Raw genomic sequence first — 27,866 nt, 5'->3', positions numbered from 1 at the left:
AAAAAAGGTAAGTAGATGTAGAAGTTAACTTCTTTGACATACAATGATAACCTTTGTGTTTATAAAACTCAATTTGACGATTTAAGTAACGTGAACAGAATGTTCAAGGGCCAGAAATTGCCCTTTTGCAATAGAGCATGCCACATAATTGGTTAAACGTGGAATAACTCAAAACGAAATCAAGTGAAAGAAGCAGATCTTCGTCGTCCATAGCATGAATGTCATAGTCATGAAAAATTCATTCGTATTTATCAACTTCATAATTTAAAATTTTTCAAAAATGATTTTATTTTAAATTATCGTATGGACTCCATCGCTGACATCTCTTAATTAACCTCTACATTTTATAAATTCCTGGAAAAGTAAACAGAAATAGTGGATTGAAGAAAAAGTAGCGAGAGAGAGTTGAACAAGAAGAAGAAGATGCCTTTAACCAAATTTTTGAGTATCATCACTGTTTCTCTCGTTTTTATCATCTTTCTTGCAGTATACGCAACGTTGTTCAACAACGTTTGTTCAGACACTGGAAACATCAAAAGAAGTAAGTTCAGATACGAAAGTTACGACGATAGCTATGAAGCTAGAAGCAGCCAGGTCACTAATCCTATCCTCAGCCGCCGCAACACCAACCCATTTACCAAACCGGTCAAAGTTCTCCGCTGCACCACCACTTCGTGTTCAAAATCGTAAGTTGTATTTTTACTTTTATTTATCTTTGAATTATATTTAGATCTCTCTAATCTTAGCATGCTTAAAGAAATTCAGAAGAAGTATACGACTTGTGTTGATATGAATTAGTCGTTAACTTAATACGGACTTTTAATTATCCAATTCCGTAGAATTGGGCTGGTCAAATGAAAATAGTGGTCTGAATCAATTAACATAAGTATGGTCCCTTCCTTCCCTTCCATATTTGTTAAATTGCATTTAACAAAAACTAATGAATATACTATTGTTATAAAACTATTGCTACGTTAATTAATTAATTATTTACTTATAACGTTATAATAAAAACATGTTTTAAGTTTGGTGAGACATTTTTAATCATTCTTGTTCTCAATTGTGACGTCATCAATCTTTTGACATTTTCTTTTTAAACTAATCCCATATCGAAACTAAACATATCGAAATAAATTATATATTAAGAAAACGAGTAAAAGATTAACGGAGATTTTTTTTTGTAAAAGAAGATTAACGGAGTTATACGGAGTTGTTGTAGGCGTTCATATTTTAAAACTTGATGATTTTCTTGGGAACTTTATGATGATGCATATATACACATACCTTTTAGTTATAATATGTAGAAGTATGACAGGATGTTGACAAAAAAAAAGTAAAAGGAAAACGAGAGGATATATACTATTTAGTATTATATATTTGTAAACAAATTGATGTATAGCTTATGATAAGTAATAGTTTCGAATATATTCAGTAGGTCGAAATTGGAGACTTTTTGAATATTTTAGATAAGAGTGCACCAAATCCCAATCATGCAGCGACAATATTCTATAATTTCCATATAAGTATAGACAATATAGATAAGCGTACACTACAGCAAATCGCAGAAGATAAACAAAAAACAAGAGAGGAAAATGAAAAGTTCTGCCAACTTCGTAACTCTATTTTTATTACAAAGCTTCTTGTTTCCTCCTTACAGTTCATGTCTTCATCAAAATTCTTCAGATGATTCATCTCCATTTCCTTCTGATTTCCTCTTTGGCACATCATCTTCTGCTTATCAGGTACTTCCCTTTTCTTCTTTTCATGATTCCAATTTTTTTTTCTTGCTTATATCCTTTCGTGATGTTTTTCTCTGGATGTATTCAGTATGAAGGTGCGTACTTAACCGATGGAAAAGGTTTGAACAATTGGGATGTCTTTAGCCATGAAAACCCTGGTATGCATGTGTTTATTTGGATTCGTTTTGCATTTGTTCAGTCTGAATAAAAGTAGAAACTAAATTAACATTTTAGAAAGAGAAAAAAAAGAACCTAGTCCTTTTCAAAGAAAAAAACTAAACTACCTTTTTCGGAACAAAAAAAAACTACCTAGTCCTTTGATTTTATATTTAGTTTATTTGTGAAATATATTTTGGTTTAGATTAGGCTACACGAACATTTTTTTTAAAATGAAATAGTGGCGTGGGTTCAAAACTTGTTCGATTTCTCATGTGTGTTGTTTATATGTTATTTTGTAACTTCTATATACGTTTATGTATGGATGCATAGCATACTTAAATCTACTTATAGTTACAATTATTCTAATTTCTGTCGGCAAGTTATCGTTTTTTAAATTCGGTGTCTATTCCCTTTTTCTGCACCTTTTTGTGCGCACACTAACCCGTGCTTCTTCCATTGACAATATTTTATGGTAAAATGCAGGGAGAATAATGGATGGGGGCAATGGAGACATAGCTGTTGATCAATATAATCGATACATGGTTAATTAAGTTTTTCTGTTAAGTTAAAAATTTTGGGCCGAAACTCAAATATTTTTGGGCCAGCAACAAAACCGTTGTTAAATTCCCTCCCCATATTTACTTGAGACTCAAACCTGATAATAAAAAACTTTCTTATAATAATTGGGAACAGAATATTTATCTATATATTGCGAAAAACTGGAGAACAAAAAATATACATTGAGAAAAAGTGATTGAATGTAGTTTAAGTTATTCACTTCTTATGCTTACAGGAGGATATCCAATCAATGAAATATCTTGGCGTCAACAGTTACAGACTTTCAATATCTTGGTCTAGAGTCTTACCTAGTAAGTCTTCTTTTTTGTAAACACTTTCTAAATCATGGTTTTTAATAGTTAAAATTATTTGTTTACCATCGAACAATCATTCATATACGAGATGTCGCTAACGCCAATTTTATGTGGTTAGAAATATCATTTGAGGAAAATGATTTTGGTTGAAATTCCTCAATTTATAAAGAAAAAAATTGTTAGAAATGTTGTTTCTGACTTCTAATTATATTATAAACTGTGAGAAGATACAATCCATGATATAATGTGGGTGATAATGGGAAAATAAGATGAATTGCTCTTTTTGGCAAAAATAGAACGAATTATTCATTTGGCCTATTTTAGCAAGGCATTGAGCTGGTCAACTGAATCACGGGTCACATGTGTAAAAAAAAAAGATAGAAATGTTTAATTTATCTTTTTGTTTGGTATTTTATCTTAATTAACAAGAAACAAACCTTTGCATTTGAAAATACAGAAGGGAGACTTGGAGGCCTAAACCATTTGGGCATAAAACATTACAACATGTTGATCGACGCTCTCATTAGAAATGGTAGTAATGACCCTATTTTTATAGTGTATATTTATAATTATTGATAAATAAAATATATTTTTTTTATTCAAAACATAAGGTTTTTTTGAAATTTTGTAGGTTTTTTAATCAAAAATATTTTGACGTTTTGTGTTAACATTAATTTTAAAACTGTTTCAACTTTATTAAAAATTGAATAATTATATTTTATAAAAAATTATAATTGATTGAATAATTTTTGTAATATTTTTGAAGAACAGTATTTTTGAACCTTTGTATGTTTTAACCTGAATATCATATATATTGAAACAGAGTGACTATATAATTCTAGAGAATTGATTTTTCATGTAAATTTTGTAGGGATTACGCCATTTGTGACGTTGAACCATTTCGACTATCCTCAAGAACTTGAGAACCAGTTTAAAAGCTGGTTAAGCCCTGAGATGCAGTGAGTGATTAAAGTCCCTAATGGATTAAACTATATAACAACCTAAAACTAATTCGTGAATTATCTTTCACTAGGAGAGAATTCGGGTACTTAGCTGATACATGTTTCAAACATTTTGGAGATCGAGTTAAACACTGGATAACGATAAACGAACCAAATCAACAAATAATCTTAAGCTATCTAAAGGGTGTGTTTCCACCAAACCGGTGCTCTATGCCGTTCGGAAACTGTAGTCAGGGGAATTCAGAAACTGAGCCTTTTATAGCTGCACATAACACAATCCTGGCACACGCAAAGGCAGTACAAATATACCAAACCAAATATAAGGTAATATTTGCATTATAATATATTTATTTTTATGTATTTGTGTGTATATTATCGATATAAAAATGATGTGTTTGTAGAAAGAACAAAAAGGAAGCATCGGTATTGTGGTACAAACATCATGGTTTGAACCAATAAGCGATTCCATTGCAGATAAGAATGCTGCAGAGAGAGCTCAGTCATTTTATTCTAACTGGTATGTGGTGTGATTACTGAGTGGATGACAAAATATCATATTAAAATATTTCATAAAAAGATATATACTATTCATATACTCATGTTTATTTATGTATTGTGCACTAAAATAACAGGATTCTAGATCCCGTTGTATATGGGAAATATCCTGAAGAAATGGTGAATCTACTTGGATCAGCTTTGCCGCAATTTTCCAAAAACGAAATTAAAAACCTTAAAAGATATAAATCAGATTTTTTGGGCATTAATCACTATACAAGTTACTTCATCCAAGATTGTTTAATCTCTGCTTGTAATTCTGGAGATGGAGCTTCTAGAAGTGAAGGATTCGCACTGAAATTAATCCAGAAAGGCAATATTCCAATCGGAGAAGTTGTGAGTAAATTTGTATTTATACTTCCAAAGAATTATCATTATGGACTCCCTGGTTATATATTGTTTTATAACACTATTTTGAAATGCTTCATTTTTCGCGTTTGATAGACCGACGTAAGTTGGTTGAACATCGATCCTGAAGGATTCCGAAAGATGTTGAACTATCTAACAGAAAGATACCCCAACATACCAATTTTCATCACCGAAAATGGTACGACGCCTTAAGACTCTCAGTTATATCCATATCTTTGGAATGTATTTTGAACAATTACTGTCATGTTTTGCAGGTCTCGGAGAGTTACAAAAACCTGAGACAACTGTAAAAGAACTTCTAAATGATACAAAAAGGGTACGCTACATGAGTGGATATTTGGGTGCTTTGAGAGCAGCAATGAGGTACCATAACTACAATTAATCAGTACTTAAAACAACTCGTACTATGTTGAATTATGATCTACACAAGACTTGAGAATAAAGCACAAGACTTGAGAATAAAGCACAAGACTTGAGAATTGGGCACAAGACTTGAGAAGCTGATTGTGAGCAATTTGGTCATGATTAGCTGGGCCTTATTATGGTCGAAAGCCCATTAGTGATTAGGTTTAGGGAGACACCTATATAGTCCCTAAACCTAATTTCTTGCCACTCTAACACTCATTTGTCTAAAGGAGAGATTAGCAAAGGAGAGAGGCAAGAAGCAAGAGCAAAGAGAAGAGATTGAAGGAGTATCTACAAGGAGAAGGCAAGGGAGATCCGGTCAAGAGTCTCAGGCTGTTTCTTCTCCAAGGAGAGTGGATTTTTCATCTCTTATACACACAGGTTCAGTGAGCTTAAGTCTTTAGCTCATTGTTGTGTTGTCTCTAGGTGAATAGAGAGACACAAAGGTTGTTGTGTAAAGAAAGCTCTTGTAAACACTTGATACTAGTGAATCGTTGAGAGTGCCGTCCTCTCCCCAGATGTACCGAAAGGGAACTGGGTCAAAAAATCTCTTGTGTCTTTAACAACCTCAAACAACAACAAGAAGTGTGCTAGGTTAAATTAGTCAAGCGAGATATAAACCGGTCAATTGGTTTAAGGAATTATCTCAACAAGTGGTATCAGAGCATCAGGTTCAGCAAGGAGAGGTTACGGTTTCAGTTTCTGATCTGCTGTTGGTGTTTGGCTGCACAGGTTCAGGGGTTTCTGGTTCTGTTCAGCGGTTGGAGTTGTTTGAAGAAGTTAAGGGGTTTCTGGTTTGGGTGTTCAGCTTTAGCAGAGGTTAAAGTCTTGAGTCATGGAGCCAGCTCAAGGTAAATTTGAGGTGGAGAAGTTTGACGGTCAAGGAGACTTTGGGTTATGGAAGTTTAAAATGCTAATGCAGCTTGAGCTTCAGGGTCTGGATTTTGTTCTTGAAGAAGAAGGGTCCAGCGGTTCTGTTAAAGGGAAAGAAAAGGAAGGTGAGGTCACAGAAGCTATGAGTTCTCCGGTTGATCCGCTGAAAAAGGAGAAGGATAAGAGAGCAAAGAATCTGATATGCTCTTCTCTTAGCAACATGATCTTACGGAAGGTTATGAAGGAGACAACAGCTCTAGGAGTGTGGAAGGCTCTGGAAAGGGATTATCAAACCAAGTCCTTACCTAACCGAATTTATTTGAAGCAGAGGTTTGCCAGCTTTAAGATGGAAGAGCACAAAAGCATAGAGGAGAATCTTGATGTGTTTCTGAAACTGGTAGACGATTTGGCAAGTCTGAACATTAATGTGAGTGATGAAGACCAAGCTATCCAGGTCTTGTCTAGTCTCCCAAGGCAGTTCGACTCACTGGTTCATACACTTAAATACGGTAATGGAAAGGAAACACTGACTCTGAATGAAGTAACCAGTTCTGCATATGCCAAGGAAGTTGAGCTAAAGGAAAAGGGGCTCATTGGAAAGGCTAAGTCAAATGCAGAAGGTTTGGTTGTGTCCAGGGGTAGACCTGAGAGGAAGAGTTCTGGTCAGTCGAGTGGAAGATCCAAGAGCAGGGATTCAAGGTCTAAATCTAGGCCAAGGAATCAACAGAAAGCTAGAGAGTGTTGGGTATGTGGGAAGGAAGGACACTTCAAGAAAGATTGTCCTGAAAGGAAGAATGGGAGAGCAACTGATTCTGCAAATGTTGCTCAGGAAAAGGAGTTTCCTATGATCTTGACAGCAAGTGAAAAGGACCCCAAGAGTGAGTGGGTCATGGATTCTGGTTGTACATTCCACATTACACCAGATAGAGATGCCTTATTTGATTTCAAGGAGTTTGAAGGTGGAAAGGTATTGATGGGAAACAATACTTCAAGTGAAGTCAAAGGTATTGGCAAGCTGAAGATCATAAACTCAGAAGGAACTACAGTTATCTTGACTGAGGTGAGATATATGCCAACCATGAGCAGGAATCTCATCTCTTATGGCCAGTTAGAAAAGAGCGGTTGCAAGTATGAAGGGGAAGACTTCATAGTTACTTTCTACAAGAATGGTCAAAAGGTGATTTCTGGGAAATATCAAGATGGATTGTATTATCTGCAAGGATCAGTGGTAAAGGGAGAAGCGTCTGTAGTCAGAGCTGAAGTGAACTTGACGAACAGATGGCACTCAAGGTTAGGACACATGAGTCTGAAGAACATGAATCTTCTGGTCAAAGGAGGTTATCTAGACTCAAAGGAGGTCCACACATTAGATTTCTGTGAGGAGTGTGTACTTGGAAAGTCCCACAAGCAAAGCTTTCCAGAGGGGAAACACACTACTAAAGGTATTCTTGAATACATTCACAGTGATCTATGGGGTTCAGTTTCAAATGAACCAACTCTGTCGGGATGTAGATACTTTCTTACATTCATCGATGATTACTCAAGGAAGGTCTGGATCAGATTCTTAAGGAGTAAAGATGAGGTGTTTGAGAATTTTTCAGAGTGGAAGGCACTTGTGGAAAATCAAACAAAGAAGAAGATCAAGTGTCTAAGGACAGATAATGGATTGGAGTTCTGCAACAATCTGATGGATAAGCTTTGTCAAGACTCAGGGATTAAACGGCACAGGACTTGCGTTTATACTCCACAGCAAAATGGAGTGGCTGAGAGGATGAACAGGACAATAGCGGATAAGATCAGGTGTATGTTGGCAGAAACCGGATTAGAGAAGAAGTTCTGGGCTGAGGCAGCGTCGACTGCGGTTTATCTGATAAACAGGTCTCCTAGTGCATCTTTGAGGTTTCAGATTCCAGAGGAAGTGTGGTCAGGATCAAAGGTTGATTACAGTCATCTCAGGCGGTTTGGTTGTGTTGCTTATGTACACAGAACAGAGGACAAGCTAAGTCCAAGAGCTGTTAAAGGATTCTTCATGGGTTATCCACAGGGTACTAAAGGTTACAGGGTGTGGTTACAAGATGAGGAAAGGAGTACTATCAGCAGGAATGTAGTCTTTGATGAGGAGAAGCTGTATAAAGATCGAGATCAGAAGGAAGCGACTAAATCTAAGAAGAAGAAGAAAGTCACTTTTAGCACTGATCTGATCCAAGGACCGACTACAACTGGTTCAGTTCAAGAGTCTACCGGTCAAGGTGGAGAGGCTTCAGGAAGTGGGGATTCTACTGGTCAAGGTGGAGATACTTCGGGAAGTTCACAATCAGAAACTGAATCAGAAGAGGAAGAGGAATCTGAGGAAGAAGAGGAGGAAAATCAGAGCCACGTGGAGTCTTTTGATGATTATCTGTTGGCAAGAGACAGAGAAAGGAGAGTCATCAGACCACCATCGAGGTTTGAGGGATCTGATTTTGTAGCTTATGCTTTGGCAACAGCAGAAAGCTTGGAGATAGATGAACCAAAGTCACTAGCAGAAGCTAGGAAAAGTAGAGACTGGGATAAGTGGTACAAGTCTATGGGAGAGGAGAAGCAATCTCTAGATGAGAATGATACTTATGATCTCGTCCCAAGGCCAGAAAACCAGAGGATAATCGGGTGTAAATGGATTCACAAGATTAAAGAAGGTATTCCAGGAGTGGAAGATCGCAGGTATAAGTCGAGACTTGTTGCTAAAGGGTATACACAAGTTGAGGGAGTGGATTACAATGAGATATTTGCTCCGGTAGTCAAGCATGCTTCTATTCGAATCATGTTATCAATTGTGGTGAACTTCGATCTGGAGTTGGAGCAACTGGATGTCAAGACTGCTTTCTTACACGGTACACTTGATGAAGTCATCTACATGGAGCAGCCGGAAGGTTTCATAGAGAAAGGAGATGAAGACAAGGTTTGTCTTCTGAAGAAATCTCTCTATGGTTTAAAGCAGTCACCTAGGCAGTGGAACAAAAAGTTTGATGATTTTATGAAGTCTCAAAAGTTCCGGAGGTGCAGGAAGGATCCATGTGTTTACACTAAGGGATCAAGTATTGATGATATGGTATATCTCTTACTATATGTTGATGACATGCTTATAGCAGCAAAGGATATGGAGAAGATCAAAGCGCTGAAAGCAAGTTTGAAGAAAAAGTTTGAGATGAAGGATCTAGGGCCAGCATCTAGAATCCTCGGGATTGATATCATCAGGGATAGAAAGAAGGGTACTCTGAAGCTATCACAGGAAAGGTATCTTAAGCAGGTGTTGAGAACTTTTAACATGGAGGATTGCAGGGCTGTTGTAACTCCATCTAATGCACAGTTCAAGCTTAAGAGTTTGACTCCTGAGGAGTTGGTTGAGGAGACACGGTTGATGAGTTCAGTTCCATATGCAAGTGCAGTGGGAAGTCTGATGTATGGCATGATTGGTACTCGTCCAGATTTAGCGTATGCGGTCGATTTGGTCAGTAGATTCATGGCAAATCCAGGAAGATGTCATTGGTCTGCGGTTAAGTGGATTTTGAGATATCTTAAGGGAGCTTCAGATGTGTGTCTAAACTTCAAGAAGTCAGACAAGTTTGAGATTGAAGGGTTTTGTGATTCAGATTACTCTGCAGATCTTGACAGGAGAAGGTCAATATCGGGTTATGTCTTCAAGGTTGGTGGTAATACTGTGAGTTGGAGGTCTACTCTTCAGCATGTTGTGGCTCTTTCAACTACTGAGGCAGAGTACATGGCACTCACAGAGGCAGCTAGAGAGGGAATTTGGTTGAAGATTTTCTGCAGTGAATTGGGGTTTAAGTCAGAGAGTTTCAAGTTGAATTGTGACTCGCAGAGTGCAATCTGTTTGGCAAAGAATCCAGTTCATCATGACAGGACCAAGCACTTTGAGAATAAAGTGCATTTCATCAGGGACAAGGTGGAGGATGGTTCAGCTAAGGTGCAGAAGATTCATACTTCTCTAAATCCTGCGGATATGTTGACAAAGAGTTTACCAGGCAACAGCTTTGAGAGGTGTCTGGTGACACTCAATGTCACCAACTGAGTTGAGACAGCGGAAGCGCGAGATGGTTTGTCGGTTATCACCTCGCAGAAGCAAGAAGTTCAGATGGTCAAATCTGGGAAATCGACAAAGGGTTCAGATGGTCAATTCTGAAAAGGAAGTCAAGGACAGTTTTCAATAAGTTGAACAAGAGGTTGTGTCGAAAGTCTTCCTAGCAGTGTGTTAGGCGGCGTGTTCCATTATTACTGATGGCGGTACATGTTGAGTTCAAGGATTGATCTGTTAGTGCTGTGGGTTGCCGGTAAAGGTGACAGGACTGCTTATTTCTGGTGGTGGAGCTGGAAGGGTTGCAGGAATGATTCACTAGTTTGAGACTATGACGGAAGTCTCAGGTTCATCTTACGTTGAGGTAAATCGACATAGAGATGGTATTTCAGTTACAGATTTCACAAGTACAAGTGACCAAAAGCTCAAGGTGGAGATTGTTGAATTATGATCTACACAAGACTTGAGAATAAAGCACAAGACTTGAGAATAAAGCACAAGACTTGAGAATTGGGCACAAGACTTGAGAAGCTGATTGTGAGCAATTTGGTCATGATTAGCTGGGCCTTATTATGGTCGAAAGCCCATTAGTGATTAGGTTTAGGGAGACACCTATATAGTCCCTAAACCTAATTTCTTGCCACTCTAACACTCATTTGTCTAAAGGAGAGATTAGCAAAGGAGAGAGGCAAGAAGCAAGAGCAAAGAGAAGAGATTGAAGGAGTATCTACAAGGAGAAGGCAAGGGAGATTCGGTCAAGAGTCTCAGGCTGTTTCTTCTCCAAGGAGAGTGGATTTTTCATCTCTTATACACACAGGTTCAGTGAGCTTAAGTCTTTAGCTCATTGTTGTGTTGTCTCTAGGTGAATAGAGAGACACAAAGGTTGTTGTGTAAAGAAAGCTCTTGTAAACACTTGATACTAGTGAATCGTTGAGAGTGCCGTCCTCTCCCCAGATGTACCGAAAGGGAACTGGGTCAAAAAATCTCTTGTGTCTTTAACAACCTCAAACAACAACAAGAAGTGTGCTAGGTTAAATTAGTCAAGCGAGATATAAACCGGTCAATTGGTTTAAGGAATTATCTCAACATACTATCTCAAGGGAAACTAATTACATAGATATTCAAATGCAAAATATTACCCAATTACTAATTCTTTCTAAGCCTAATTCCAACTCTTTTGTAGCGATGGAGCAAATGTGAAAGGTTATCTCGCATGGTCGCTATTAGATAATTTTGAGTGGTTGTATGGATACAAACTTCGATTTGGACTATTCCACGTGGACTACACAGCTCTCAAAAGAACGCCAAAGAAATCAGCTTATTGGTACAAGAAGTTCATTGAACACCATGGTAGTAAAGGAAATCTTGCAGATAAAAAATAAAGATGTCAAAATTAGGAAAGATTTAATTGAAAATCTTTTGATTATTAATGTTTTGGATTGTACATTAAACATAATATTATATGGAAAATATGCTATAATAAGAAATTTCAGCTCCCCCATATTTCAAAAATTGAAGTTTTAATTTATTTGATTTGTTTCGAATATTGAAATGATCAAATAATTGAACATCTGGTTTTTGAGTTCCGTAAAAGATCAGCCAGTCGTTTTCCATTCATTAAAGCTGTTTTTTATATTCACCAAGTTATGATGATCTTCTGATCTACTACTAATTCAACCTCAAATGCACCGCATTATAATTAATTTTAATAATGAGTGTTTGTATGTTACAATTAGGGAAGGAAGAACTAGGACATAGTTTTCTTACAACAACAATGATGTAAACTGGTTCGAGTTGACAAAATTGATTATATATATATTGATGAATATAGTAGTACTATACTTTTTATAGGGAGAACAAGATCAAAACTAAAGAAAAGATCAACAAGGTCTTAGGTGTTTTGGGGGAGATATGTCGATTGTGTGTATCCCAATGTCCTCTATCTCTTGCCCTCTCCCTGCTTTTTATACTCGCTATTGTTCATGCTCATCCTATATCTCCTCCTCAGTTTCTTCATCGTGATCCTGACAATCTCAAAGTGCCTATTGTTACCGTGAATATTGGCAGTCATAGTGCATATTTACTGGACTTGGTCTTGTCAACATACACAGGCTTATTGCAATCTCCTAATTATCAGCCTTTAAATCCAGGCCGAGACCCAGGCTGAGCTCGCTTCGTACCGTCTTTTCCTTCTCGTGCTTTGGGTACTACTTCAAATTGGAATCCGGGTCCAAATGTAAATTTATTGGATTCCATAAAAACTAAAAACATCTATCGTTGTTTGTAGTTTATCAAATATATATATATATATATATATATATATATATATTTTGATGATACAGATTATCAATATATGTATTGAAAATTAAATAAAATTTCCATCTAAAAATTTATAGCATAGCATTGCTCTATATTGCCTAGTTAATGGGTTGTTTTTGGTTTCTCATGCCGGTTATTTTAATTAATCAACAAATTCTGTCATGGGTTCCTTCATATTTTGAGAGAGAGAAAAAATGAATAATTAGTTTACAAAAAAAAAAAGAAAAAATGAATAATGTGATTGATTCTCCAAACTGAAAATTACTCTTGAAAGCATTTTAATTTGAAAAATATGTATTACGCGTGGAAGGTAACATATGATTATTTCAGCATGTAATTCGGTTAGTTTTACACGAGTAAAAATGAATAAACTTGGGGTCTTTACTTTTTTTTTTACATTATGTAGAAATAAGCTTATAAGTAAAATGAAATCTACTTGGTTTCCATTTGGATAGTTTTCAACTAAAATTTCCTAGATTACTTATATTTATATTGAAATATAATTCAATACACAAAACTCATTCAAAGAATATATTTAATTGAATAGTTGATCAATTCCAAGTTCTCCATTGTTGATGTCATTCTTTGATTATTTCTCTTCGATGTAAAGAGTTATTTCATTATAATCGAAATCATTCCTGATATTAAAAAAATAAGACTATCCTATAAATTAATACAGAATTCAGAATGGATAGTTTTAGTTTCAACTAATATATATAAGAAGACCACCATAACCGAGAAGACAAAACACAAACACGAGAAAATCAGTCAAAATGCAAAGTTTACCCATTTTCGTATTTAGCATCTTATTACAAAGTTTAATCTTTAATGTGAATAGTTCATATCTCCATCAAAATTCTTCACACAATATATTACAAGATTCATCTCCGTTTCCTTCTGATTTCCTTTTTGGCACAGCTTCTTCTGCTTACCAGGTACTTTCTTTTCTCTTGTGGATCTTTTGTGATCAATATGTGTGTTTCTTCTTATTGATTTTATTGCCGGCCGGACAAAGGGCCAAAGGAACATTTATGACTTTTTGGTTATTATTTGATGTGAATAGTATGAAGGTGCTTTCTTAACCGAAGGGAAAGGATTAAACAATTGGGATATATTTACTCATGAAAACCCTGGTATGCATTAAATCCTGACTTTGATTCGGTTTAGTTCCGGTTTAAATTGTTAAGGTATGAGAAAATCATCAACATGTAAATATAGCTAATCCAAATTAATCTTCTTTTAGAAATAATCTAAATCCAAATTAATTTATTCTGGTTTAGATTAACTCAACAACATTTTTTCAATTCTTAAATTATATAATTATGGTTTAGGTTTAACTTACATGTGTATGTGTTATACTTGTTACATTACATATATGTTTCTGATCTACCATATATGTATTTATATCAATGTTAGTTAGTATATAATATATTAATACTTGACAATTTCAATATATTCCAGGGAAAATACGTGATGAGAACAATGGAGACATGGCTGTGGATCAATATCATCGGTTTATGGTCAAAGCAATCTCTTAACAATAGTTTTGATTTTTTTTTTTTTTTTTGCTACTTGAAAACGTGTTTCCTATTAAATTGTTTACTATGACAGGAAGACATCCAATTAATGACTTCCCTTGGGGTCAACAGTTACAGATTTTCAGTTTCTTGGTCTAGGGTTTTACCACGTAAGAAATTATTTTTATAAATCATGATTAACTGATACAAGTCAGTTAATTGCAGATTTAGTTTAGTAAAACAATTTAAATGCCTAGTATTACTCAGTCGGTACATAATTATGTACTGCTCCTTCCGTTTCAAAATAATACTCTTTCTATTTCAAAAAGATATATATTTTAGACTTTTCACATATATTTAAAAAATACATTAAAATTTGATTGTAAATTTATTGTTTTTGTGAATAGCAATTTTCTTTAATTTTTAACCAATAGAAATCCAATAAACACCATTATTTTTTTGTTTGAAATTTGCAATTTTTTATTAAATAATACATTGAAAAGGTAAAATATATCTTTTTGAAACAATTTTTTTTTCTAGAATAGGGATCTTTATGAAACGGAGGGAGTACATGTTTTAAAATTTTCACACTTTTTAATAAAACATATTAAAACTTAGTAATAAATGTATAGTTTTCTGTAATTTTATATTTTCTATATTTTTAACCAATAAGACTTTAGAAAATGCAATTAATGTTTTTGAACTTCACAATTTTTCATTATTAGTTGACAAAAATTGCATTGAAAATATAAAAATATATCTTTTTGAAACAAATTTTTTCTCTAAAATATGCATATTTTTGAACGGATGGAGTATTGATCAACAACTACCGAAATAACGAATTTAGTTAATACTCCCTCGTTTCATTTTAAATATCATTTTAGATTTGTGCACAAAAATTAAAAACTATTTAATTTTATATATTTTCAAAATAAAGCCATCATTACCTATACACATAACAATGTTTCACCAAATAGAAAAATAGATTCGAGAAATAAAATTAACAAAATTTGCATTGAAATTCTAAAACGATATTTATTTTGTAACGAAAAATTTACTATACAATGACACTTAATATGAAATGTAAGGAATAAATGTTTATTATTTGGGATACAGGAGGAAGATTTGGAGGCATCAATTATTCGGGAATACAGTATTACAACAGATTAATCGATGCACTTATTAGTAGAGGTATGATGTTCGGAGTTAATTATCAATAAGTATAATTGTTAGATGTTTAAACTAACAAAATTTTAAAATCTGATTTGCGATGATTAAATGTATCCAGGTATTAAACCATTCGTGACATTGAACCATTTGGACTATCCTCAAGAGCTCGAGAACCAGTTTCAAAGTTGGTTAAGCCCTGAGATGCAGTAAGTGGTTTGATAAAATCTCTAACAAACTAATTTTCTTTTTCCAAATATTAATATTACCTACTTGCACGTTTCTGTTTGTAGGAATGATTTTGGGTACTTGGCTGATATATGTTTTAAACATTTTGGTGACCGAGTTAAACACTGGACCACATTAAATGAACCAAACCAACAAATAATCCTCACCCATCTAAAAGGCACCTTTCCGCCGTCCCGCTGCTCCTTACCGTATGGAAACTGTAGTCAGGGGAACTCGGAAACTGAACCATTCATAGCTGCACATAACGCGATCCTCGCACATGCAAAGGCGGTTCACATTTATAGAAGTAAATATCAGGTAATTAATATACCAATTGATATGATATGTATATAATCTTAATAGTTATTTTGTACAAATACCGATACTAACTAAGTGTGACATGATTTAGGGAGAACAAAGGGGAATTATTGGCATTGTGGTGCAAACATCATGGTTTGAACCTATTAGCGATTCCATTGCAGATAGAGAAGCTTCAGAGAGAGCTCAATCATTTTACTCTAATTGGTATGTTCTATTATGATCTAAAATTCACATAAATTTATATTTAATTCAAATACTATATATTCTTACATATATTACATGCTACAATATATATATCAGGATTTTAGATCCAATTATATACGGAAAATATCCAAAAGAAATGGTAAATGTACTTGGGTCTGCCTTGCCACAATTTTCGAGAAGGGAAGTGGAGAACTTAAAACAGTCAAGATTAGATTTTATTGGCATTAATCACTATACAAGTTACTTCGTTCAAGATTGCTTGTTATCAACTTGTAATGCTGGAGATGGAGCTTCTAAAGCTCAAGGATTTGCACTTAAGTTAGACCGACGAGGCAATGTTTCCATAGGAGAACTTGTAAGCACATTTTTGAATCACTTTTTTTATAATTTAGTACTTCGAAATTTCCTTCAAATTGTTTGTTTTTGTGATAGACCGATGTAAACTGGCAGCATATTCATCCTGAAGGGTTCCGGAAAATATTGAACTACCTAAAGATTAGGTATCACAACATACCGATGTTCATAACCGAAAACGGTATAAGACCTCAAGACTTAACCAACTTTCAGGTCAAGTTCATACTTTTGGAAAGTAAATTGACCCATTTCGCATCAATACTTGTAGGTTTTGGAGACCTGCAAAAACCCGAGACAACACTAAAAGAACTTTTAAATGACACAAAGAGGATAAAATACATGAGTGGATACTTGGATGCTTTGCAGTCAGGAATGAGGTAAAGTGACTATTTATATGGATTGTAGGCATGGGATCTCAATGCATTTTGTTAACCTTTGATTTTCTTGATCTATATATCAAACTGATATTTACGTAGATATATAATGCATACTCTATCAGTAAAATAACTTTTTTCCGAATTTTGTGTAGAGATGGAGCAAATGTGAAGGGCTATTTCGCGTGGTCTCTATTAGATAATTTTGAGTGGTTATATGGCTACAAGCTTAGATTTGGGTTATTCCACGTGGATTATACAACTCTCCAAAGGACACCGAAACTTTCATCTTCTTGGTACAAAAACTATATCAGGGAGCATATGAAAACAAAATATTGTTAGATATAAATGTCTGCGTTGTTTTAGCTTTTATACAACAAGAAGCTTCTTACCATCTTCTGGTACTAATTGAGCTGACTTTTTTCTAGATTTTCCTCTAATGAAATCGAATACTTCAGTTCAACATCTTTTTAACATCTTCATATTTCAAATTTTCATAGCTCATGTTTCTTTCTCGCCAACTAATGTTTTTCATCTACGATATCATCATAATTAAGTTTTCAAATTACAGTAAAATTTTGGCCGGGAAAAAACTGACAAATAATAAAGAGAAAGGAAGCTATCAAAATCTCTGGTGGATAAATAAATGTTTAAAGACAAAAAAAAATAAACTAGCCAGCCACAACATTCTCTATTTGCCACTTGATAAAAGTCGCCCAATGATTGATCTAATAATCTAGAAGAATGGTATAGTTTCAGAAGGAAACGGAATACCAGTACAGCGAAAAAACTATTTCACCACTCTAGGTGAAGCAGTAGTGGATTCTGTTAGTAGATATATTGAGGTAACAAAAATAGTAATGTTTCCTCGTTTATCACCATTCTAATTATGTCAGTGCATATTATCTGTAAAATTTAATTTAATCCAAATATGGATATTCATAATTCTTCAAATCAAATCAAATGGAAAAATGTGACATCCGTAAAATAAGAAATAAACAACAAATATTATTTTTAAAAAGTTGGATATCGGATCCAATCTGTAAATTTATAGATATGTAATGTAATTGTATACAAACTATTATATATACATAAATGAAGTAATTTGGTTAATTTTGTATTTTAAGTTTTTTTAAACAAAGTTGTTTGGGTCATTCCATATTCAATTTAAATTTTTATGTTAAGTCAACTGTTAACATATGAGTTTTTTATTAGGCTTGTTAATATTTTTTTCTTTAAAATTTATGTTAAAGATATTAGTTCGTTAGTATGATATTATTATTTTTATTTTAAATTGATATTTTATAAATATAGTTTTACAGTTCAGTCCATCAAACATGTAAAACATTTATCAAACATAAAAATAATTTAATAAAGCATAAATCACTTTCTAAATTACTTTTGGGCGTTCATGTGCCTGGTTGGATAAGGGTTGGATAATTTAAATTTTGGTTCTAATTTATATCACATCCTAGGTCTTTGATAAATTTGTAAGTATGGATCTGATTCAGATATAACATATTGATTTTTTTTCTAATTTGTATCACATCCTAAAACTCATAAATTAACCATATATCATTGGATTCGGCTTATATTAATTCGATTCAGATACATCCAAAAATAAATCTAAAATTTAAATACTTATTTTAGATATCAATCCAAAATAAATATACAATTGAATATTTGAAGTACAATATTTTCAAATATTTATATTTTCGATTAATTTGGACCTTCGGATCATTTTTTAGATATTTTTTGTTTTCTCGAGTTATCCGTTTGTTCGTGTTCGATTAATAACATTTGACGTTCCAATATGTTTTATACCACCCTACAAACCCTATTCCGGTATTTCTCACATTTCAGACAGTACAAATCATTTTTTTTTGTTTAGTTTCGATTCGGAATTCAGGTTACAAATTTTATCTCAGAGCCTACTTTAAATAAAGAAAAAATATAATTATATTAAATCTTCGCTGAAATATTATCTCGCATTTTCAAAGAGCAGATCAAAATCTAATGTGTCATTAAAATGGTTATCTCCAATATTTTTAATCTAAAATAATTATATAAAAAAAAAGATTAGGATTTGGTGTGAATTTATGATATTCAAAATGTTAAACATATTGGTGTTATGGTTCATTATTTTAAATAATTTGTTGGTTGATTCATTACGATAGCTTATATTGGCGTGTGTATGTTTTGCTTTTTGTCCATCAATATATTTTGATAAACGATAGGAATTGATATCTTGGAATAAAAAGCGTGTATAAGGAATCAGGATTCGGTTGGACTAGACAAAAAAGTTAGTATGAGATTTAATAATTTAAACCAAATGATGCGATCTCCCTCGATGCCATATTTTACACCACGTTACAAAGTATTGTTTGCATCCAATTGGCATCAAACTCTACCCCTAATTATTTGCTTGGGATTGACGTTAAAATAAGACCAAAAGAAAAATAAATGATTAGAAGGGTTTAATTAGGTCTCGTTAGGAATCAGATGATGATGTCTGAATAGCAGAAACAGAAACAGGAGCAGGAACAGGAGCAGGAGTGTCAATATTAGTAGTACCATCCCCAACCTCTATAGGCTTAGCCAAGAACTCAAGTGCTGTGACCACATCTCCCATGAATGGCCTAGTCTCAGCTTCTTCTTGCAAACACATTGTTGCAATCGCTAGAGCTTGATGCAATCCTTTTAATGGGTAATTTCCTTTCAGATTCGGGTCTACAATCCGTGTAAACATTCTCCGATCTTTCAACAACGGCTCAGCCTGCAAAAGAAACCGAACAAAAACAAACTTCAATACGTTTCTTGCTTCTCAAGAAACAACAAAAAGTGTTTACAAGACTCTCAATGTAGTTAGTACCCAAGAGATCAAGTTTTGTTCTTCGGTTGGTCTATCCCCATCAATAGTTCGTCTTCCTGATATAACCTCAAGGAGGACAACGCCAAAACTATAGACATCAGATTTAGCAGTGAGTTGACCGGTCATCGCGTATTCAGGAGCACAGTATCCATATGTTCCCATGACTCTAGTGGACACATGATCTTTGCCTTCAGTTGGTCCAAGCCTAGCTAGCCCGAAATCCGATAGCTTCGAGTTGAAATCAGATTGTAGCAATATGTTTGAAGCTTTGAAATCGCGGTAGATCACAGGAGGATCTGCGTAGTCATGCAAGTACTCGAGCCCTTTAGCTGCACCGTGCACTATCTTCATTCTCGTGAACCAGTCTAGACTTGGTGCCCCTTCCGGTAAGTCTAATATAACCCAAAAAAAAAAAAAATTTAGACTACAATGTATAAGCTTATCAACCATCAGTGATGTAACATGAAAAAGGGTCACAATTTTTTACCAAATAAATGATCTTCCAAAGATCCATTAGGCATGAATTCATAAACGAGGACTCGTTGGTCGTCTTCAACACAATAGCCAATGAGATTGACAAGGTTTTGATGTTGAGCAAGACTCAATACCATCACTTCTGCAAAGAACTCTCTTGTTCCTTGCAACCCATTCCGGTCAAGCCTTTTTACAGCCACCACCTAATCAAACGCAAATTATATTAGCAACTTGTTCACCACTTCCGTATGCAACACGTATATAAGATGATTGAAAAGGGACCTGATTGAGGCTGGTGAGAAAGCCTTTGTAGACTCTTCCAAAGCCGCCTTCACCAATCATACATTCCATGCTGAAATTGTCTGTTGCAGCTATTAGTTCCTTGAACTTGAAGATTTTGCCGCTTGTTTTCACGTTACCATATTTCTTTATCTCGTCCGTTATGTACTTTTGCCTAGAGCTTCCTACATTTATTCCATAAAACATTTTCATAAACCAAAATGATGATCGAAAATTTGAGAAGATTGATTTGTATGAAGACTAAGTTACCTTTTCCACGTGAGCGAAAGGTGAAGAGAGCAAACAGCTTATTGCTATGGCCTCTATAACCTGTTAGACCTTCATCAAATGAATCTCTAGGCGAGTTAGCTCCGAGTTGTTGTGGATTGCTAAAACAAGGACATAGCTTCATCATCTTTCTTTTTTTTATATCTTGTTCTTTTCTTTTGTGTTCTTGATTCTCAGACAAAACAAACAAACCCTTTCAATGAAATCCCCAAGGAAAGATGATCTTGTTTCTTCAAACGATCCTTTCAGATCCAAACCCTGTCTGGGTGAAATGAATCTGAAAGAAAGATCAGACCTTTCCCAGGAAAATGATGTTGCATGACAAGAGAATTTGAGGGAGGATCACAAAGTCTTGATGTCTCTTGTTATATATGAATGTTCCCATGTTTGGATTCTCTCAAATTTGGATTAAAATGATTTATTTTTAGGGTTGTCCTCTCTGTTAATTTATTTGGAAGAAGGCAACGCGTCTGCTTTCTAACGAACCTCAGATCAATTCCTTACTCAGAAAACATAGTTCGTGGTACGCATGTTAGAAGAAACATCTATTATACATATCTGGTCCTCATACTAGTATATAATATATAAACACATATGTGGCATTCGGTTGAGTGGTGACAGGCTAAAACCGTTTGAATGCTTTGACCAATCATACAGATAAGATAAATGCTAAAATCACTTATCCAGAAACCAAAACTAATAGAGAAACCTATGACCAATTTCATGATTCTGTCTGGAAAAAAACAATAATGACCCAGCATAAAACAGAGTTGTCTATAGCTGCCAAGATCAATGCTCAAAAGATAACAATATCTCTTATTTAACGTTGACAAGAGAAAGGATGTAAATATCAAGGCCTTATCTTATCTTTTGATTCACTGAGGCAAAGCCGCTTCAACCTCATTCCACAACTCGACGTTTCTAGTGAACTTGTCTTTAACTTGAGCAATAAGCTCTTTAGCTTCTTCGACTTTGGAATCCTTGGCTAGTCCATTAACAAGCGACTTCATGATACCAAAACTCGGAACCCAATTCTTCTCCATACTCTCCTTACAAACACTCAAAGCCGCCTCAAAGTCTCCACTCTTACACAAGTAATACACCAAAGTGAAGTAACACTCACTATCAGGCTTACACCCTCTGTTCACCATACTCTTAAACAACTTCTTCGCCTCATCAAACTCACCTTCACTACAAAACCCATGGATCAAATGACCATAGGTAACAGCATTCGGCTTCATCCCCGAAGACAACATCCCATCAAGCAAAGCCTTTGCTTCCCCAGATCTCTTCCTCTTACACAAACTCTGGATCCGAATGTTATGAGTCGATACCCCCACGCTAACGCCGCGCTCTTTCATCATCGCCAACACTTTCCCCACATCCTCCTTCTTATCCTCTCGGTAAAATCCAGCAATCATCAAACCGAACGTGGCGCTCGTCGGCTTGATCCTTTTCCTCTCCATCTCCGCGACGATGGAGTAAGACGAGCTCGCGGAGCCGGACTCGCAGAAGACTTTGATCATACGGTCGTAAGTCTCGAGATCAGGCTCGATCTTGTACATCTTAGGGAACTCAATGTAAACGCGTTTCGCTTCCTTGTAATCCTTAGCCACCAAGCAAGCGAAGAGGAGAGCGTTGAGAGATCTCACCGTGCGCTGGATCTCGAGCCTCTCGAGGTCGGCGAAGACGCGTAGCGAGTGGTCGAGCATGTCGGCCTGGGCGTAGAGGACGATCGCGTGGGCGGCGAACCGCTCCGTTCTGAGATCGGGGCGGTTCTCGATGGATCCGTCGAGGAGATCCGTGACGGCGGAGAAGTGTTTGTTCTCGGTTAGGTTTTGGACGGCGGCGGAGAAAGCGAGGCGGTCGATGTGGCAGTCGGGAGTGAGGGAAGCGGCGCGGCAGATCTCGAGGATGCGGTTCGGATCTTTCTCGGTTTTGAGGAGGGAGAGGGCGGTTTTGCTCTTTTGTTTGCTGGTGAGTGGGGTTTTGGAGTCGGGTGAGAGGATCGATGAGGCGGAGGAGGAGGAGAGGGAGCGGATTTGAGGGGAGGGGTTGAGGTGACGGAGGAGGGAGGCGGATGAGCGGATTCGAGAGAGTAACGCCATTGATTCTAGGGTTTTTTGATGTTGGAGAAGAAATGGAGAAGGAGGAGAAGACGGCGAAACGGAGAAGAAAGGGTTTTGGGAGAATTAGGAGATTTGGATAATCTGAGCCGTTAAGGGTTTTTCAAAGTCATAAGCTATGGACGGTTGAGATGAGTTAAAAGTTAAATAAAATTTGATCCTATTTGATCCGGGGGTTTTGAACTGGACGTTAATCGAACAGGCAACCTTCTGAACTGGAGTCAGACTCGATACCGTTGGGCCACGGATCCAGTGACGGATTGCACATAAATATTGAAAATCGGGGAAAGAGATGTTTTTTTTTTTGACAAGGCTACTTTAACGTGATTCCGTCGGTTTAGAAAGTTAAATCGGAGGTATCAAATCGATATAATATAGCTGAAGGTGAACTCCTTGCTCCATGTGCAAACTTGTCCACCACTGTATTTTACGTCCTTGGAATATGTCGGATCGTGAAATTAGAGAAAAAGTCTTATTTCGGCGAAATTCCACCATATACATAGTGAATGCTGGTCATTCTTCAGACGAGGACACCATCTTCACCAATTAAAAACAATCCGTAGCAAAAACCATATCTGAGAACTGCAGGATCTTCATGTATTCAATTGCCCAAATCAGCGATTCACATTCTGCATGTAAAAAAATGTTTAAAGAGATTATTTACATGATGTCAAAAAAAAAGATTATTTACATTTTAGATTGAGAAAAAAAACCAAGATATCACCAGACTAAGTTATTGTCACAAAGATAACATGATAAAAAAAAAAATGACCAAAAAAAGTTTTATTGAAAGATAAATATACCTTTATAAATTTTGGGTCAATTAATCTAAGATTTAGGGTTTAGAGTTAAATGGTGGTTTTTAAGAATGTGTTCAATTTTTTAAAAAATATTAACATTTTTAAAACAGTGTTATTTTGGTCATTTTATTTTTTGAGTACTATTTTTGTGACAAAAACTTAAAAAGGGATATCTCGAAGATTTGCCCTTTTAGATTTCCATAATTATTAGTAAGTTTTGATACTGAATAATAAAACTGAACAAAAAAAAGGCACTACGTAATAAATCATTTTGTTTATGAAAGACCAAATCCTATTTGTGGATTTTGGTTGGGTTGGCCTCGGGAAAATGATATGGATGTCTAGTGGCTGTGGGGGTAAACTGTCATCAAAGATTTGTTTTATCGTTTGTCTTCTTTATATGGGGACTAGATGTATTTTTTTTTTTTGTCAACGGGACTAGATGTATATTATGGGTTTCGAAAATAATTTTCAGCCGTATAAGAAAAAATGTTATGTGTTTTTGAGAAATATTGTACAGAGCTGGTTTCAATGGTACGATCTATTGATGTGTGACTACTTTCTCTAATCTATTATACACCATGACTGAACCGTTTGTTTCAATATAGCTTTTCGAAAGATATCATTATTAAAAATCAAATGTTTTCATTGTTTTTTATTAGAATATTATATATTACTAGGTCGATTTCCGCGCATAGCACGGATAGTTGCCATTATATACTCCGTCCGACTAATTTTATTTTTTTTTGATAACCGTGGGGGTTCCCAGGCGGTAAGCCCAGACTAATCCCCACGAGGCCTTCCATCCGAGCACGCACGGTTATAGGCGGGAAGGTGGCCAAGGCAACTCGAACCCAGGGCGGGCACTCCAGCTGGAGTTTCATTACCACTAGGCCAAAAGCTCTTGGTTAAAGTCCAACTAATTTTGTTGTGTGAATATTAAATATTGTAAAATTTTCTATGTATATAAACTATTTAGTGTGTAAGAAGTTCCCCTAACCCAATCCAAGAACGGACCGGAGGGAACCGCAGCGTGGGTAATGTCCGCAATCACATATAGGTTTTCTTCAACGCATTTTTTGCAATAACTTTTTTATTGGTTAGTTGGACGAAAATATAAAAATTGAATTCAGAATACATAAACAGTTCTCAAAATGTAGGGAAGTTATTCTTAATTATGTTTTTTATTATAATCTTAGGAGCGGTAGATTGGAGTTTAAATATGTTAGCTCTAACTCAAGTATTGAACTTTACTGTTATTGTTCTTTTGAAGTCTTTGATGTTTTTATTGTTGTGTGGAAGTAAAACTGTGTGGCTGATAATGAAGTGAATAATAGTTCTCATGCAAATAAGAGTTATTTTCCTTTCAATAAGTTTCTAAATTTTTATTTTTGTCAAGATTTAAAAAATGGAAAATATTCTATTTTATAAATTTCTTTTTATTTAGAATTTTTTTAAAAATAAAAATATTATCATATAGTCTGTTATGATAAATTTTATGTTTAGAGTTTAAGAAAATTAAATTAATATCAAATAATTATTTCAAGTTACTCCTAAATATTTTATAATTATTATTTACAGTTCATATCACTATTGTTTTTACAATTTGGTTTTGTTAATTAAAGAATATTTAGTATCAAGTTCATCATCAAATACTCTTTTTAAGAAAAAATATTATGAATTTTTTTCTGCTCAGGATTTAAAAAAAAATTTAAACACATGTCACAATCTTAAAATATATAATATATTGTCATGTGTCACGATCATATTAATTAAAAAACTTTTAAGAAATATGTGATATAATTTTATTTTAATAATTCCTAGTAAAATAGGGTTTTAAAATTATTTTTACTTTTTTTTTTAAATCCTAACATACATAGAATGTTTTTCCTTTTTAAAAACAATTCTGATGAAGGAGAATATTAAAATTTTATTCAATATTTCTTTTAAGAATTTGATGATAAACATGATACTAAAATCTACCTAATATGGAAAATTTTATTTTATAAATATTATTTTATTTCGAATTTTAAAAATAAAAGAAAAATACTATCAGATGCTGTTTTACATTTTTGTTTAGGATTTTAGAAAAGAAAAATTACTATTATAGAATCTTTAACAACCGTCTTCTATGTAGAATTTCTGAAAAACTAAACTGCTATCAAATAGTTTTAAAATTAATATTCTAACAATTTCTATCACTACCATTCTTATAATTCATTTTTTAGTAAGAAATTTTAATATCATGTTCAACATCAAATTCTTTTTTAAAAAATATTATCAAATAATTTTTCACAATTTTCTTTTGCTTTAACTGGAAATATTTATTTGATAGTGATTTTATTTTTATAAATCCTAGAAAAAATATAATTATAAGAGATTGTGTAATACAATTTCCTTTTCTAAGACCCTAAAAACTGTAAAGAATATTTGATAATCTTTTTTTATTTAAAAAAAATCAAATCCTAAACAAAAGAGATTTACATCATATTTCTTTTAAGTCCTAACCAAAACAAAATTGTAAAAATTTATTAGATAATATTTAAAAATAGAATTTGATGATGAACGTGATACTAAAAGTTATTTAATTAAAAAAGTTTTAAAATAGTATTAAAGTTGTAAAATGTTATATGACATTATTTTTCATTTCTAAAATCCAAACAAAAGTGTAAAAGAGTATTAATAGTATTTTTTTTAATTGTAAATAAATAAAAAGAATATTTATAAAATAGAATGTTTTCCTTTTAAAAAAAATCCTATAAAAAAAAGAATTTAAAAACTTATTTAATAAAACATCAATTAATACATAAGAAAGTGTATAATGTTGTAATTTACTCGATTGGTGTTATTTAACTTTCAAATTCTCATTTCATTATAATTCTTATATAGGGTTGGATTCAACTTACACTTTAAGTATAGTATTTTCTCTACCCCTAGGTACAAAGTTGATAACAAGTCATCTATGTATCATAACTATAAAATGCAAATATTAACTTGAATTTATGTGTGAAAACGAGTTTTAATTATTAAATAATCTCACACAATATATGCAAAAACAATCATAAACTATAATAAAATGATTTATTATTTTATATTCTTTATTAGACTAAAACATCAAACAAAACCCATTGTAACGCACAGACTCATATCTAGTTCATTATATAAAGTGTGGTTCTTCAAATTTACTAATTAACATGATTGCTACACATGGTAATTATATATTTAAGATTGTGACATGTGTTAATTTATCTCATAACTAAAAATATATAATAAAATAATAACAAAAAAAGAATTTTAAAAAGTAATTATCAAAATTATTAATAATAATGTTTCCATTTTTAAAATCCAAAGAAAAGATAATTGCAAAAGATGATTTGATAGTAATTTTTCTTCTAATATTGTAATATTAATAATAATTTTCCATTTTTAAAATCCTAAATAAAAGATAATTGCAAAAGATGATTTGATAGTAATTTTTCTTCTAATATTGTTACATGTGTTTAAATATGTACAATTATTAAAATATATATACACTTAGATAATAAAAACAAATTTTGAAAAATAATTTAAAATTATATAATAATAAAAATTGTAAAAACATTTTATATATTATATAAAATTTGTGGCTATAAGTCATTATGAGTGTCCACATATGAGTTAAAACAACTAATCATAATATGCCACATTACAATTTTAATATACTATTTATAAAAGTATTAGTATTTCCAAATTTTGTCTTTTGAAACAAAATAAAATTCCAAATTAAGTAAACTAACAAAATAAATTATGAAAAATTAAGTAACTAGATATGTATACAATTTGTAGAAATGTATAGATTCCTATAAAATATATCCTTTGAAATCAAAATAGAAATCAGCATCAAAGTAAAAACATACAAATAACTATGTAAATATTCCTTTGTATATATATTAACTATGTTAAATTAAATAAACAATTATTAAAAATATTACTATTTATAAAAATTTCAATTTAGCCAAAAAGTTTAAAAAATTAAATTAAATTAAAAAGTAATTTTAATTAACAAAATAAAATACTATTAAAATTTAATTAACTTGATATGTATAAAATTTATAAAAATGTGAAGATTCCTATAAAAGTATATCTTCTTCGTTTTTTTCACTTTAATGTCGGAAACGATCGGATCATCTTTAGTTGGTCCGAACAGCGACTTCCCGTTAATAGCAGTTTTAATCAAATTGATTGTCAGGATCTGGAATTGAATTTTAATAATATCTGCCTTGAATCTGATTCCCCACAGCTCAACTAAGCCATCAAGAAGACTTTCACTTATCAGAGTTTGTTTTTTTTTGCTAAAAAGAGATACGAGTTCAAAATTATCAGAGTTTAATAGAATTCTCGCTGATTGTTTTAAAATAAATTAAAATCTTAAGAACAGCCAATGTAAGGACTGGTTTTCATGTGAAAAGTTATACACTTAACAGATGCATAATAAATCATTTTGTTTATGAAAAACTTCAAATCCTGTTTATGGGGTTTGGTTGGTTTAACCTACGGA

General features: G+C 33.5%; 4 protein-coding genes across 4 annotated transcripts; 2 read left to right on the top strand and 2 right to left on the bottom strand.

Moving 5' to 3' along the window:
* The first annotated feature begins 305 nt into the window (after positions 1-305).
* LOC108806846 (beta-glucosidase 46) lies at positions 306-11,502 on the top strand. The gene is made up of 13 exons (XM_018579046.2): positions 306-686; positions 1,658-1,742; positions 1,828-1,897; positions 2,382-2,440; positions 2,692-2,767; positions 3,228-3,302; positions 3,642-3,729; positions 3,804-4,056; positions 4,134-4,249; positions 4,365-4,623; positions 4,732-4,834; positions 4,911-5,019; positions 11,190-11,502. The coding sequence occupies exons 1-13, from the start codon at positions 424-426 to the stop codon at positions 11,386-11,388; spliced, it is 1,755 nt and encodes a 584-aa protein (XP_018434548.1). The 5' UTR covers positions 306-423; the 3' UTR covers positions 11,389-11,502.
* Positions 11,503-13,087: 1,585 nt separating this feature from the next.
* LOC108810030 (beta-glucosidase 45-like) lies at positions 13,088-16,934 on the top strand. Its single transcript, XM_018582160.2, has 12 exons — positions 13,088-13,260; positions 13,389-13,458; positions 13,787-13,845; positions 13,937-14,012; positions 14,959-15,033; positions 15,131-15,218; positions 15,303-15,555; positions 15,647-15,762; positions 15,859-16,117; positions 16,195-16,297; positions 16,385-16,493; positions 16,646-16,934. The coding sequence occupies exons 1-12, from the start codon at positions 13,099-13,101 to the stop codon at positions 16,830-16,832; spliced, it is 1,557 nt and encodes a 518-aa protein (XP_018437662.1). The 5' UTR covers positions 13,088-13,098; the 3' UTR covers positions 16,833-16,934.
* A 1,859-nt stretch (positions 16,935-18,793) lies between these two features.
* On the bottom strand, positions 18,794-20,880 carry LOC108807765 (probable serine/threonine-protein kinase PBL23). Its single transcript, XM_056989569.1, has 5 exons — positions 20,386-20,880; positions 20,119-20,300; positions 19,850-20,039; positions 19,363-19,754; positions 18,794-19,266 (listed from the first exon to the last, which is right to left on the bottom strand). The coding sequence occupies exons 1-5, from the start codon at positions 20,528-20,530 to the stop codon at positions 18,982-18,984; spliced, it is 1,194 nt and encodes a 397-aa protein (XP_056845549.1). The 5' UTR covers positions 20,531-20,880; the 3' UTR covers positions 18,794-18,981.
* Positions 20,881-21,018: 138 nt separating this feature from the next.
* On the bottom strand, positions 21,019-22,638 carry LOC108805674 (pentatricopeptide repeat-containing protein At1g61870, mitochondrial). The gene has a single exon (XM_056989568.1). It carries the CDS (start codon positions 22,509-22,511, stop codon positions 21,279-21,281), a length of 1,233 nt encoding a protein of 410 aa, XP_056845548.1. The 5' UTR covers positions 22,512-22,638; the 3' UTR covers positions 21,019-21,278.
* Between the last annotated feature and the right edge of the window lie 5,228 nt (positions 22,639-27,866).

The sequence above is a fragment of the Raphanus sativus genome, chromosome 6 (assembly GCF_000801105.2).
Source record: "Raphanus sativus cultivar WK10039 chromosome 6, ASM80110v3, whole genome shotgun sequence".
NCBI classification, from domain to species: Eukaryota; Viridiplantae; Streptophyta; class Magnoliopsida; order Brassicales; family Brassicaceae; genus Raphanus; species Raphanus sativus.
This window is presented reverse-complemented; position numbering and strand designations above follow the sequence as displayed.